A 15,404-nucleotide genomic window follows, 5' to 3' on the forward strand; every position below is an offset into this window, starting at 1 on the left:
ATGTACAAGAGGAAAAGTTCAAGAAGACAGACACAAATACAAAGTCCGTGTTTGTGCAGCACAGAATCAACACTGCGGAGACTTCTCTCCATTTCCCAGGATCGCCCACTCTAGAATTCCCTCCCCCACAGTGCTCGATTCAGGAACAGCACCCCGAATTTCCTAGAAAAAAAAAGTTTAAACTGGGGTCTTGGCTTGGACTCGTGCAGTCACCCCTTCCCCCTCGCGCGCGCCCGCCGCTCCTCCTTAGCTGAGCTGTAAACATTTCTGTGGAAGGAGAAGCGCTGCAGTCTCTACCCCAGTCTCTCAAAAGTGCAAGAGTTCAGGAGTGCACGGCGCTTCTGGGTCATATCGTTGTGTTGACATGATTGTGGCAAAGATAAGCATGTTTTCGAGTGTTTAGGCGCGTGCATGTAATGTAACAGAGAGAAGGATAGGGCACGTGCAAAATCTCGGTACAAAATGTTCCCATCCACGTGCGCAGTGTGAGCTGACGCATTACTACTGGCCCTGTTCCCTACACACTCTTCCCTAGACAAACACACACATATATATACCCACATATACAGCCGGACAGACTGGAAGCCCCAGTCTGGTTCGTCTTCTGTCGGCACAGTTCGTTTATGATGACAGACAGTGTGGCTCCATGGTACATTAACACCGTAGACTGTAAAGTTACCAACCCTGGGAGGCTGATACATATCTTAAAATAGAAAACTAAATAAATGATCACTGGAAAAATACACCATGTAGTTGAAATTTAGTCCAGTACTGAATAGAGCCCTCCCTCCCAATTCAAAGCTTCTACCTCAAGGCACATAGGCTACGTTTTAAACTTGACAGCCCTCATCTCATTTATCTCACAAATGGCCAGGGGAGGCTGGGGTGTGATTTCTTACAATAGCTGGAGACAAACACGATTACCCTTAAATGCTTGTGATGATACAAAGTTGTCACATTTTTCACACCCATAGCAGTCATTTACTGGTTAAATACTAGGCTAAGTAACAATAGGGAAAACACAGAGTACCAATCTATTTAATTGTTTATTTAACAATGCATGCCAGACATGATCCTATTCACATTTAATACAGATTTGTATTTGCATCCAAATACTCACTACTTTGATTTCATATTATAATCTCTCTATATCTTTCTCTCAGTCAACATTACAGGTCGTTTCTGTACACTCTGAGTGGAAGAACCGCATGCATTTAAGGACATTAAATTAAGTGTGACCAGTAGGGGGGTAACTCCCCTTTAGTTGAACATCAGCAGTTATTGCAGAAAAAATATGTGAAACTCTCCTTTAACTTGCAAGTCACAAGAGTCATAGGAAGGAAGCAAATCTGTTGATTATCACAAAATGCTCATGATTGCTCCAAACTAGGAAAATATCTAAAAAATACTGTACACTGAGACTTTTTAGGTTGTGTTGTGTTGAGTTTGCATGCCTCCCTGTTATTAGTGTCATCTAAACAACTGAGTTCACACACAAGTTTAAGTTGTGTACACACATACGTTCACATGCACATCTGATGTCAATTTCCTCAACAGCCATATCAACATCTCACACAACCATTAAAGAATCATGTATAAGTTCATACATGTCATGGACATGTATGCTCCTCACTGTAATTATAAAGAAACTATAAAAAATTGTGATTTTTTTCTGCGATAACAGGTCAAACAGACGGCCTTAGTCACGCACAGTTGTCTGTTTTCATGCAGAACTTGAGTGGAGCAGTTTAACCTTGGCCTGTTTCACCCTGCCTTCCACATGCGCAGACAATATGTCATGTCATCAGATCATTACTCAGCTTGTTTTCATTTGGTTTGGTACAAAAGGTAGGGGGTTCAAGTATACATGAACATGGGGGGGACAAAGCAAAAGAAAAAAAAAACAAGAAAGAAAGAAAAAGTCCCTTTTTATTTGTTGTGTTAATAATTACAGGTGAACAAGCTGAGCAGGTATTCATGTATGATGGCATTCATTCATATACTATTGCCATTTCTGAAGAAATGAAACTCAAAATATAGTTTTTTGATGATCCTCAACGATTTTGGATTTGTCTATGAAAGCACAGTGATTATATTGGACACCTTCTGCTCAAAAACAAATCAGATCTCCCTTTCTTTTTTTCCCACTATGACTCCATGATATACTTTTAATCCTGCATCACTGGGGTAAAATTGTCCCTGAGCACTGACCTGGGGTCAACCTTTTATCTCTTAACCCTAATCTAACCCACATGTTTGTTGAAGAAACTGCAGATCTAATATTTTGCATGAGTCAACTGGCTACAACATGCAAACAAATCTGTCCCACCTGCATGATCCATACTGACCATGTGTCCACACACAAACTGTATGTTAACATTGAGATTACCCAGTTAAGGTGACATTCCACAGATTGCTGAATGTCTTATAGCATTATCAGCTGAGGGTATTTAACAGCCTGGAGGTGTGGACTGTGAAACAGATGAGTCAGAAGAATCATTTTAGGCAAGACAAAAGAAATACTGCAACAGCACCAGTCCTATATTTAGGCTATGTCATCATAATATCTCAGTTTTATGTGAAAACAGACTTTTTCTTTTAAATATAATAAACATTTATACCCAATGCATCTTTAATATTTTCTGTGAATTCAAACAAGTTCAAATAAATGTCCGTACACACAACAATACAGTCGGTTCCTTCTCTCTGACCATTGGATGAGTTCAGAGAGAACAATAAAGGTTTATGAGAAAATAATCACTGATATCTGTGTTCAAGGAAAAGAAGACAAAAATGTGAAATTTCACAGATTCTTGAATCACATCCCCACATACTCCATCCATGCCCAAAAGGCACCCCATGTTTGGTATGCTGGCAACGTTGTATTGCCATGTCAACATTAGAAAATTCTCTTAAGCTGCTTGATAAAACACACATTAAAAACTACTTTAAATACTTTAAATATGATTGAAATGTACATACTATTCTATATTCAATAAATATTATACATCATCTTTTAGTGCATGTAGATGGTCATTTTTTTTATTTAATTCAAAAGCTTAATTATAAAATACTTAAAATTTGACAAAAATATCACTGAGAAGATATAAATATTAATTTTATAATTCAAACAGGCATTTACTTTAATCATCAGTAATGAGCAAGAAAATATCAATAAATAGAAATATAATCTCAAAATAAATGATTAAACTGAACTGTAATAGTGAGGAGGAAATATAAAACATTAAAATCACTAAGATCATTCCACCAATATTACCTTGACAAAGCTATCTGAGAAAGACATCATCCTCCTCACCAGACTTTGTCCAATACAGTGGGGGGAAAAAAAGAGAGAGAAAAAAAAGAGAAAAATGAAAAACACTGAACTGGCTTTCATCTTTTTATAATTCCTTTCCTATTTAATGTCACTTAAAACACACACCTTTCTTAAATCTCAGCTCAAATGCATATACTCAACAGCTTATTCATAAGCTTTTTTGAAAGTAAATTATTTAAGTAGCTCTTTCCTTATGAACGCTTCATGTCCTGTACACAATTTATAATTGGGTTTTAGTCATGGAGCGACTTCTCTCGTTGACCGTGTCTTTGCAGTGGCTTGTTTTGAGTGTAAGTGAAAATAATAATAAAGATAAACAAATAACAGTTATGGCACAGATGAAGGACGGATCTATCAGGTGTTGCTGGATGTAAAACTGCAAAATTATTCCCTGGCCAAAACCTGAAAGAGGAGTGCTGGGTTACAACAGAGCTACAGTTCACTGAGTGGAAGGATTTTTGGTGTTAGGTGTAGGCAAGGAAGGTTCAACTTGGGTTCATGTGGCAAGCATGGCCTCTGATATAACCTCATGGCGCCCTCTGGCCTTCATATTTTGCAACTGCACTTCTTAAAGCTCTCTGGGACCAGGTGTCAGCATCTATTCTATGATTTGAAGAATTTCAGAGACAATTGCAAGTAGAGAGAGTGTAATGATGCACACCTTCTTTTATAACATACTAAGTCTTATTTATTGTCTTTCATAGCCCTGGCTTTGCACTTATTCCCTAACCTGACACAGACCCATGGCTCAATCATACAAGAGAAATGACAACTTCACTGAAGTGAGTTCAAGTGCAGCTTTCTGTTTCCAGCTCTAGGTGAACTAAAAAAAAATTTCACGGACAATAATGAGCTTATTAAATACTTTTTTTTCTCTGAAGCTAAAATATATGAAAGCACAAAAGTGATATTTCCTTGAAAAAACAATATATGTTGTACTGATAACATGAAAAGCATACTTGATAATCTAGATTTAAGCTATGGTCCTGTTACAGATATAATGTAAAATCTAGTTAAGCCCAGAAACCTACTGACGCATCCAGAAAAATCATCTATTTTCTGCCTGTTTAAGTTGGAGTTACACAAGTTAGAGTTAGAATGATGAGCATGAAATGCTTTTGAAGAGGGGAAAAGTCACGGTAGTAATGCCAAGACAAATGACCAATTGAATAGCTTCTCTTTCCTTATTCAATCTCTTTTTTTTGTCTCAGACTTAACAATGTCTACCACACAATGCAGCTAGGAATAACAGGATACTGTGTCTGGTCAGCTGACTGATATGTGATACAACACAGTGACAGATGTCTATTTTATGTAAAGTTGGTTGGTGGAAGACATACAAAACAGATACACCTTCCACTGCCATAACACCCCATTCAAAGATACTTAGCTACAAGAGGTATAAACTAATCTATATTCATAGCTCTTTGTTTTGACTGGTGTACATAGGACCTTCTAAATCTTCTGTCCCTTTTCCCACCCTTTCATGGCTCAGGGTAAAGCTGCCCTTTAATACTGTAAATACTGACTAGGAATAAACTTTTCTAATCTAAAGCATAAGTGAAAAAAGTGAGGATCTGGTCCAGATCAGCATTTATTGGCAACTTCACCCTGCTTTTGCTATTCCCCTTTCTGTTTTCCACCCTGGCGCTAACAATGTGTGAATGCACCATTGTGTCCTTGTCACGTATAATTTTGTCTATCAAAACTGCGGAAAGCTGACGGAGCAGCCAGTTTTCTTATTGAGAGGCTGTCAGTTTTGGTTGTTTCAGGCCTTGCTCCAGATTTGCTCCTGAGGAAGGGGTTTCTAGGTCCTAGACCCCGCCCCCCGGGCCCAGGCCCCCTGTCTGCTCCCAGACCCGGTCCCCTCTCCATCCTCTCACTCACTGACAGGCTCTTCCGGTGTGGAGGAGCCAGAGTGAGGGAAGGATGGGAGTCGTCTGAAGAGCAGCTGTTTGCTCGCTCCAGCCTAGAGAAGGGGGAGCAGAGAGGGGCTCCACTGGGCCCACCAAAGCCCCCAAGGCGAGGGGTATCAGGAGCTGGAATCATGTCCTCAAGGTCCTCTGGATCAGACTCTGTGTGGCTAAGTTCTGCCTCTCTCTCTGGATGAGAGGAGCACATGTCTGACGGCTTATCAAAAGGGAATGAGGTGGAGCCTCCTGGTGAGTGTGAGCCTTCTGCAGGAGTGTATGGAGCCGAGACACAGCGTGTATCGATACAGTCAGTGATGCTGGTGTACTCTGCCGCCTTTACTTGGACACCAGCCCCTAATCCACCATAGCAACCTCTTGGTGTGAACATGAGGCTGTGGGACTTGACCAAAGGAGGTTCATCCAGGAATGTTGTGCCTGCTGTAGAGAGGTAGCGGCTGCTCTTAGAGCGCTCAAGCAGCCCTGCTGAGGGAGGTGGGGATGGTTCCACATCCCAAGGAGGTAGGGTTGTGTCTGGTAAGAGGTGTGCTGAGCACAATGACAAATCAGCAGCTGCGCTGTCATCATACATAGCTCCAGTTGCTCCACTGCTGCCTCCTCTGCCCTCCGAGTGCCTGTCGCCCAAACCGCTTGTGGCAGTGCTGCTTAACTCACGGCCTCCAGGCAGCACCGTTTCCATGGTATCTGACTGCAGCGAAGAGTCTCTCTGCAGAGGTGGAACCATACGGAGAGGATCAAGAAAGATCTCCGTAGGCCCCACCTCCTCAGAAGTTGAGACATAGATATCAATGCATGATGACGGACGGTGCTGCTGAGAAACCGACAGCGTTGCCAGTGGGAGGGGCTTAGACTCCTTGGGGGCGGCAGCTGAGGACACAGATTGTGAGCTGTTTGCTCGGTGGAGACTGAGTGAGCGCTCCTTAAAGAAGCTCTCAGCTCTTTCAGCCCTAGTTGCATGTTCACTAACACGGCCACCTCCAACATAGAAAGAGTGACTCCTTGCCCGTGTAGCCATGCCTGTGGGAGAAGGAGGAGACATGGAGCCCTCAGCTGTTCCTTCCAACGCCTCCTGTAAGCGGTAGGCATTCCCTTCTGTGCTGTTAAAGCTGCTTTGACGGAGGATGTACGCTGCCTCTGGGCACTCAGCTTGGCGGAGTATGTATGCAGAGTCTGTGCAGTCAGATGAAGTCCGGGAACGTGCTTTGCTAATTTCCACACGCTCAACACCCGTCACGCGCTCCAGCGCGAGGGCAATTCGTCCAATTAGCTCCTCCATTTGGGCCAGACGAATATCAACAGTCTGCAGTGATGCTTTCATAAAGTGTTCCCTCTCATTAACTTCTTCCAAACGCATTGCCATGTTCTCCACCCTGATGGAGCAGAGTAAAATGACAGAAAAAACATTACAGGTGCTGGATGAAAATGGTTGACAGAGCTCTTTTGATCAGCAGTTCTGTAACTGGTGCAAATGTAACTATTTTCATAGCTAGATTTCTTTGTAATATTTTTTTTATTAAAACTCATTCTGATGTTTTGTAAAAAAAAATCTAAATGCAGTTTGTGTTATCGTATTGGCAAATGTGCTTCTTATTTTGTACCCTGCAGTTGGAATGTGTTAGCCATCACACAAAAAAGAAAAATCAGAAAACAGTATAATAAAAACAATATGTAGGTAAAAATTAAACTGACCTCTCAGATGTGACTCTGATCCTTTCATCATTAGATGAGTGGAATCTGTCATCTTTCTCTCTAAAATACTCTTCTATGCATTGCTCCTCAAAGTCGTGAACTTTCTTCAGCTCATCCTCAGTGATGAAAAGCTCTGTGAGTAAAATAAGTTTGACGTTACAATACAATATTTAACTGACTGTATAATAACAGCACATTTTTATAAATGTTTCAAACACTTTACAACAATGGAAATAAATAACTCTGAAAACAACATAGTCATTTTTTTCTTAGTCTAGGTATTAAATACTGTCACTCACTCAGGCCATAGTCCCTCTCGTCATCATCGTGCTTTCGCCAGCGGCAGCACAGATGCTTGAGGACCATAGTTATGTGACTGAAGATGATGAGGGGAGGAGGAAGGACTGGACGTTCATGAAAAGTCATAATGAGCTGGTAGCGCTGGAACTTCCATACCTGATTTGAGATGGACTTCACCTCGAAGAATGTATTGCTACAACAAGTCACACAGACACCTGATCAGCCATGACAGATTCCTCTCACAGAAATCTATGATAAACTGAACTAAATCATCAGTGGTTAAGTCAGGTTCTGATGATTTAATGACTGCCTGCTAGATGAACGAGCACATTTGATGCACTACTGAGTTGAACTCACACACTGAGAATATAAATTAGTTGTGTGAGGTTATATTGATTAAATTTTCATTTTAACTTTGTATTCTTGGACATAGTTTCCCTTCTAGCAAAATACACATCAGAAACAAATGATGAAGAGCTTAACTGCTCTTGCTACATGGATGACACAACCAGCAATATAATAACAGATCATTATAATAATAATGTCAGAAAAAAGAACAATTTTGTTGTGTCAGCAAATTTTCTGTGTTTAATAAGTAGGAATTAGCAGCTGCTCTAACAGCAGCTAAGAAGTACACATACGTCCATCCATATCTAATCTATAAATTTACTTTTCACTAAACTTTTTCTTATATACATCCATGCTGTGGTGTGGTAGTTTTATGTTGGTGCTGGAGGACATAAATGATTTTTACCACTGCGCCTGTAAAATATGTTTGCTTCAAAGTGCCTTTAGTTTGTTTCAGGAAGAGTTTACTTACTTGAACACAGCTATGAGTAAGTTAACCAGCAGTATGTTGGCCACCAGCAGATAGCAAGCCATGATTGCTGGGACAATCCAAGCACCTGTTTTACAGGGAGGGAGGGCCACAACCACCCCGTCTTCTGTAGTGATGTTCTGTCCACAGGGAGCTGTACAAGGCCACAAAATGAATACACACACGTTTACCTGAATACAGTAGGAAATTATGTTTAGAGAGACATTTTCATTCATTGTCAATGATATTTTCATAGTGTTTAGATGCAAAATTATCTAGACATACATGCAGATTCACAACATAAACTAAAAAAACAGAAGGAAGTTCAAACCTAAGCAAAAGAAGAAAAAACAAAACAAAACAAAACAATACATAGACATTCAAAGATATGTTATATATTGAGTCCAAAAACCATAATGACAAAGATACAAGCAAACCTGAAAATATCAAATAAAATGCATAAATACTCAATTTGCAAAAACATTAGAAGCATAAACTATTTCTTATGCTTCTTTTCTTGAAGGAGTTGGAAAAATGTACACTATAATGGCAAGGGTTCATGTTCAGAAATGTGTTTCTGAAAACAAAATGCACACAACACCACATTTGTCATCACAACTTGTGTTCACAATATATTTAAACCAATGTTTAAAATATATTGTTACGCATGGGAGCAATAGCTTCATTCAACAATGGTTGATTGCTCTAAATAATTTGAGATGTATTTTGGAAACTGTGTTTTTTCCATCTGCGATGGTTCAGTTGCTGTGGCTTATCTGCAGAACATTCAGCATTTGTCCTTGGTTTGTTTGAGATTCATTCTCGTCATGCTCGTCATTGCTTGGTGTTCAATTGTCTCACACAATGTAGCCCAAAGACAGAGAACTGAAGTAATTGTTTCTTTTTACCTTAAAAAATTTGGATTTTAAAACTCTGACAACTGAACCACGTGAAAAAACAGATTACAGGTGAGAATGGTGGATAATAACCTTTTTTTCTGGTGTAGATGCCTGTTTTATGCCTGCATGATGTGACATCTATGCTTGTGCTTGGTTATTTGTGTAAAATGTTGAATATATTAGTTGAATTATTTGAGCAATGGTGAAACTGCCCTGGTGAAAAGCCGAGTTGGGGTAAAGGGAAGGTGATATGGTTCGCATGACAGATGACATTATCATGGCAGGGTCACATCTTCAAATGAAACTGATTTCAGTCATATGACAAAATCAAGGAAGTAATCATCGGAGGAACATCAAATCTTTGATAATTCGTCTTAAAGTAGTAGGTGCCCCAAAACAAACACCATAAAAATATGAAATCACACTTGAAAAGTGCTGCTGCCATGTAACAGAACCATTTGCCAGTTTGTGCCAAAATTAATCAGAGTAAAGTTGCTTACAGGGTGCAGCCTAAGGTCAAGCTACTAGCTGTCTCAGTCAAAGATTTCAAGAAAGACTAAATTCTCAGAGTCAGGCTTACATTCACTTTAGATTTTCCTCGACTGGTTAGTTATTGAAAATGCTGCTGATATCCAGTAGCTGACCTGAGATACCTACACAAGGGCAACTTTAGCCTTCGAGTGTGGAGCCGCATGCATACTTTTGTCTTAAGTGACCTCTACTGGTTGGAGTGGGCATGGCATAGTGGTAATGCAAAGATGACAAAGGAGAGGTGGGATATGTGGATGTGGTTAAACTGAGGTCTATATGTTTAGATTTACTGGGATTTTGACTGCACTGGGCAGTGTGGGATGGACCATTACTACGCCAGGTTCCGTGAGTTCGAAAGTAATTTTCGACCAGCCAGAGTTTTTCATTCAGCCTGTGCTGTAACTTCCTACTATGCATATCTGAAACAAAGAATGAAAACATTATTTCAGATCTCTTCTCTTTGGGCCACTCCTTACAGTCTGTACACACCATCATAAACTGATAGACAACAAAACAACATATAGACAGATTTCCCCCCTGAAAGACGTTTTCTCACAGACAATTCTCACAGCCTATTTTTGATTTATTGAGTCAAAACTTCACTTTGTCAACATGGTCTAAAATAAATAAATAGACAAAAAAGATCATGACAAACTGACAGCACACACTAATATCATCATCTGAGAAATATAATGCAGTCAGGATGTTGCAGACATAATATCCTTCATTAGATGCAAATGTTCTCACTTACAGCACTTCTAATATGTGCTCTATTTGTTTCAACAAACATTTTTTTTTAAAGTGAACTAGAGACTTAATCAATGAGATAATTGTGTATTTAGAAATTAAACCTATTCCTTCACTTAGGTTCAGAAACTATCCTCCCATAAACTTATAAACACTAACTTTATTCAGCAGTTTACACCCTGAACTTACGGTCAATCTGGTCAGCAAACACCTCTCCGTAGATCATCCAGTAAGGCATGAAGAAGATGTTCCTAGCTAGCATCCAAGATGGGTCTTCATTAGGGTTGAGGATGGCCTGACGTGCCACCCCAAAACTCATCAGGACCACCAACATGATGATCACAAAATACATCATATCGATCATCTGAAAGGGATGAATGAATGGTTTGAAGAAAAAAAAAAGGTTACAAGAAAGGCAGTGAAAAGACATTTTCATAAGTACCATTCCCTCTATTCAGAAAGAAGCATTTGTTTTTCTTTGCTTCACTGAAACTGCACTGACATCAGACCAGTTTATACTACTGCAGTATGACAAATGCCCCTGAGCTGACTGAATTGCTTAATGCAAATCCAAATCTCTCTCATTCTTGTCTCTAACTAACTGCTGATTTTCATATCAAAGACTTTGTGTCTAGTGGCACACAGTCCATGTCAAAGGCAATCAAGTATCAGATAGAAACAGATGTGGATCTTCCTGCATGAATCAGTGGCTCTCATCTAGCACTTGTTGAGATCAAACAATAAAGTTCAGCAAAACATGAGTTTGAACTGGGCTTGCAAACCACTTACAGATTGCATCTTTGCAACTCTGTGTGATGTTACAGTTGGAATAGGGGATGTTAAGTAAAGTCACAGGGTAAACAGATAACAAAGCAGGATAGGAGGAGGATGGGAATCTAAAAAGAAAAACACCAGGCATATGCAGACAACCACACAGCTGCCCTCCCCTGCCTCCACTCACCATCTTGCCAATCATCATCACATAAGGACCCAGGTATTTGTTGACTCCGAAGATGTCAAGCAGCCGGATGTACCAATAGATAATATTGACACAGTAGATGACCCGCCCGTAGCTCATGAGCGGGGGCTCCTGGAGACGTAGAACCATGCCAACGGAGAATATGAGGATAGCCATGAGGTCTGTGATATTCCAGTACTCCTGAAGCCACACCTTTACTTTCTGAAGCAACTTTCCTGGCTCTGACATTAGGATCTAGAACATAATGGAGGCAAGAGTTGAAGATAAGGATGCTGCTGGAAAGAGGGGTTCAAAAACACATAAATTGATTGGGAGGATAGAAATGCATTCTATTATGCCAACCATAAGAGGGCAGTATGAGTTCAGCAATCAGAGAATTGGTTGTTTGAGGAGGCATTATAGCGCAGCTGAGAAGGATGTGACACAATGATTAATGCATTTCATACACTTACAGTTCAAAAAGAAAAAAAAAAGCCCACAGTAGGGTTGGAAATTATTACATAACCAAAATGTATTTTCTATTTCTTTTCTTTCCTTCTTTGTTTTCTCATTTCTATATCATGCTTGCAGTCACCACCCTCCTGCTACCCTTCTCTTCCACTTTGATGTGCTATTTTGTTTCTTGTTCACTGATCCATCACTGTTTTCCTTACTTAATATGGGCGTTTTCATGAAGTGGACAAAATGTCTGGCCTCTGGCATCCATTACTAAAGTAACTGAATTAAACTGCATGTAACATTACAGCGACTCACTTTGTGTCCCACTTATTGCTTGATGTGTTCAATACATCTCTGCTTTTATGATGCACATCTGCATTCAACCACCATCAGGATCTACTTTACCTCTCTCATCTTTTCAATGCCATTGGTGAAGATGTAGGCAATGACAATCCACTCTTGAGGAGAAGGCCACAGGTCCATCTTGACCAGGACTATGTAGTTAAACAACATCAGGTATCCCACGTATGCCATCTGCATGAAAATACATAAGCAGAGGAAGAGGGAGAGAGGCCATATTTGTAATTGCATGTTTCTTTGCTTCTCCCACACTAGCAGGCTGGACATAAATAAAGTTCAGTTCATTATAAAATCTCTACTTCAGTCATCCCACCTTTTTCTTTTTGAAGGAATTTCCACAATGTGATAATAAACACTGGGTGTCAAGATAAGGGTATCACCATTATCTTAATGTGTTATGTTAATGGAAAATTTAATATTTAGATGAAGGTAACACACTTAAAAATATTTAAACTCTAGATTAAAACATTAACAAAGAAACTGGGAACCATTTGTTTTTCAAGTACAAGTCACGTATTCCACTGATGTCAGTAGGTGAAATGATTTTAATATGTCTGACTGAAACTGTTATATTAAATCCCGCATGCACACCTGGTTTATATGATAAATTTGACAGTGATTATTAAAAACCAGCAGCACTCCACAGCAGGTGACGGGTGGGAATACAAATTATGTAATGAGCTGAAGTCCACATTTTGACTCAGACAAAAGTAAACATCTGTCCTACAAGTGTGTTTACTTAAAAAGATTGTAGAACAATTTTCTTTAACTGGAAGGGCAGAAGGGAGAGTAATGAGGAAAAGAAAATGAGAGCAGAGAGAGGCAAATTGGATGAAACAAACAACAGTCAAAACATCTCTATAAATAGGAAAATAAACAATAAAATTTCCTGTTGTAGTACAGAGATGCTTTCCCGGGGGTAAAAATGTTGAAGATGTCCAAACGTAGAAAGTAGAAGATCAGCTTCTATTAAACATTAGACACTTGCTCACAGGCAGAAATGCACCAAAAGAAAGCTATTCAAAGGGAGCAAGAATAACAGAAACTGAAAACACAATGTTGTGGAAGGTCACTTTTCCTACTAAGCATAAAAATCCAAACATAAACTTTAAATCTAATATTTACTTCATGTCTGAACTGACTGAAGTAATATCCCATAACTAAGAGGTTTTAGTGTATACTTGCAATGGTAATGCAAAACCTGTATAGTATGAATGCCTCCATTCATTTCCCACCTCATTACCCTGTACTTCTCTCACCATGCTGCTTCCACTGTTCTCCCCCTTACATTTAACTTTCCCACCCAAGGAAGGCTGTTTAATGACAGAGTGGAACATGAGCCTAATGACAATGGAAGCTGTGCAAAAGTAGAAGCTAATGGTAGGGATACTGCAGATGACTGCAGTAGTACAGTAAAAAAAAAAAAAACAGTGCCCACAGAAGAATGTAGGAGGTGTTGCTGAAACCAACACTAACCGTATGGAACCAGAACTTGACAATTGGAGCATTGTAGAACTCGTATATCTTGCGTCCCATGGGGATAAGGCGGTGGCGGTTCTGAACCTCCTCAACATCCTTCTTTCTGGATGTCTCTGTGGTTACCTTACCCAGCATTGCCTGGGTGAATGTGACCCCCACATGGAGCAAAATGAGGAGGCAGTGAAGGGTGTGAAGATTTAAAGAAAAGAAAAAAGAACACAGTGTGGGAAGAGGGATGTGTGATTGATGGAAATGCAGGGGAGGAGGAAGTAGTAGAGATGTGGATGGAGATGAAGACAAGAATTTGGAAAGAAGGGGGTGGGATGGGAAGGGTCAGATAAAATAAATAAAGAGAAAAAGGAGTGGGTTATATTATGAACAACAGCTTATATTATAATCAAAGAAGCAAGCACAAGCAATGCCATCATTCCAAAATGTGAAATGTGTGTTTGAGGTGGAATTGGACTGGTATTGTAACAGTATGACGCAGACACAGACACTCATGGATTGTGTCTCAGACAACATTTAGGAGGCAGAAGATAGACCATGAGATAAAGACAGATAAAGGAGACAGATAAAGGATAGAAGAACAAAAGGAAAAAGATAAGACATAGATATCCCATTTATATCTGTGACACATGTCCTAATCCATGAGAGAGGGTTCAGAGCCCACCATTTTTAATGGGTCATGGTCTTAATGTCAAAGCAACACCAGATCTCTGAGGGAGTTTATTTATGATATTGTATTGTAAGTCAAGAGGTATCACAGACCTGGGCAAAGATACACATTTGAAAGCCAGTCTAAATATTTTTAATATTCCATGAGGAGTTGGTCCCAAGGCCAAAAAATAGTGATAAAAGCCATTTATAGGAAATCAGCATAAAATCACAGTAATTACTTGTAATAGAGCATGTATATTTTTCCCAAATCTCTGAAACAGATACAGTTTACCCAAAGAAGGCACAAACAAGGCCTTCAAAGAGAGCAGGTTCAGATGCCAGTGTATAAATCACACAATACCTTCACTGCACTGGACATGTGCATTGTCCAATCAGCAAATAAAAACAAGATATAATACATGCTATGTCATTTATATTGTGGTTTATCCTCAGCATTTGAGGATACAACAATACAATCTCCCTCAATGGTGAAGCAGTTTGTGTACATCTGTATGAATCTTTGTGGGATTCATAGGAATCCAAGAGAGCATTTGTGCAGTCAGAAGCCAGGGCAATAGTAAGGGGATTATTGCAAATGCATACACTGGCAACAATGTTCTTTGTTTAACACCAGAGTGCCTCAAGGGCTTTCAGTGTAACAGGGCCCATTTTGTGAATGTTTGCGCTGGCTTGCTGACTGAACTGTATGCAGATGGAAAGTATGTACAGTGGCACTTAAAGCATTCTGTTTCACTTCAGTCATTTCACCAGACAACCCTCGATACAGTTTGGGTATTGAAATTGCTTTCTAAATTCCAGTCTTCATTTAAACACACAAACTGGATCTTGGTATTATCATCAGAACTGAATGGACTGAAACAGAACGTGTTGTATTCCTGCTGTACATCCATGTCTATGCAGATGGACCAACTCTTTCACTGTGAGCTGGGAGAAGGTGCTCAGACTCTGCATGATTAAAGCCTTCCAAGAGCAGGCGAACATGGTTATATAATGCAAAAGCCTGGGCCTCCCATGCTCAGCAGCTGACATGCTGAGTGGTATGCTGCAGCAAGCCATCACTGATGGGAGAAAGTGAGGGGCAGCAATCGGCTGGCATACAGTACTGTACCTCAATCAGACCTGAGCTGGGAGAAAAAAAGAGAGAAAGAGCTAGAGAGATAGGGGGATTTGCAGAACTAATGACGGAAAGCAAAAGAAATCAAGAAGCAAGGAGAGA

The 15,404-nt window shown here is 39.9% G+C and overlaps 1 protein-coding gene across 1 annotated transcript; it reads right to left on the reverse strand.

Moving 5' to 3' along the window:
* Window positions 1-1,033: 1,033 nt before the first annotated feature.
* LOC121648894 (transient receptor potential cation channel subfamily M member 3-like) lies at window positions 1,034-8,569 on the reverse strand. The gene is made up of 4 exons (XM_041999346.1): window positions 8,078-8,569; window positions 7,257-7,450; window positions 6,958-7,090; window positions 1,034-6,638 (listed from the first exon to the last, which is right to left on the reverse strand). Exons 1-4 carry the CDS (start codon window positions 8,326-8,328, stop codon window positions 5,021-5,023), a joined length of 2,196 nt encoding a protein of 731 aa, XP_041855280.1. The 5' UTR covers window positions 8,329-8,569; the 3' UTR covers window positions 1,034-5,020.
* Window positions 8,570-15,404: the final 6,835 nt, after the last annotated feature.

Source organism: Melanotaenia boesemani, chromosome 11 (genome assembly GCF_017639745.1).
Source record: "Melanotaenia boesemani isolate fMelBoe1 chromosome 11, fMelBoe1.pri, whole genome shotgun sequence".
NCBI classification, from domain to species: Eukaryota; Metazoa; Chordata; class Actinopteri; order Atheriniformes; family Melanotaeniidae; genus Melanotaenia; species Melanotaenia boesemani.

Coding starts and splice junctions, on each gene's coding strand:
- LOC121648894 (XM_041999346.1), bottom strand. CDS start 8,328: ATGAAAATATCATTGACAATGAATGAAAATGTCTCTCTAAACATAATT. Junction 7,451..8,077: donor TTACTCATAGCTGTGTTCAA/GTAAGTAAACTC, acceptor GACTTGTTGTAG/CAATACATTCTTCGAGGTGA. Junction 7,091..7,256: donor CGAGAGGGACTATGGCCTGA/GTGAGTGACAGT, acceptor TTTTACTCACAG/AGCTTTTCATCACTGAGGAT.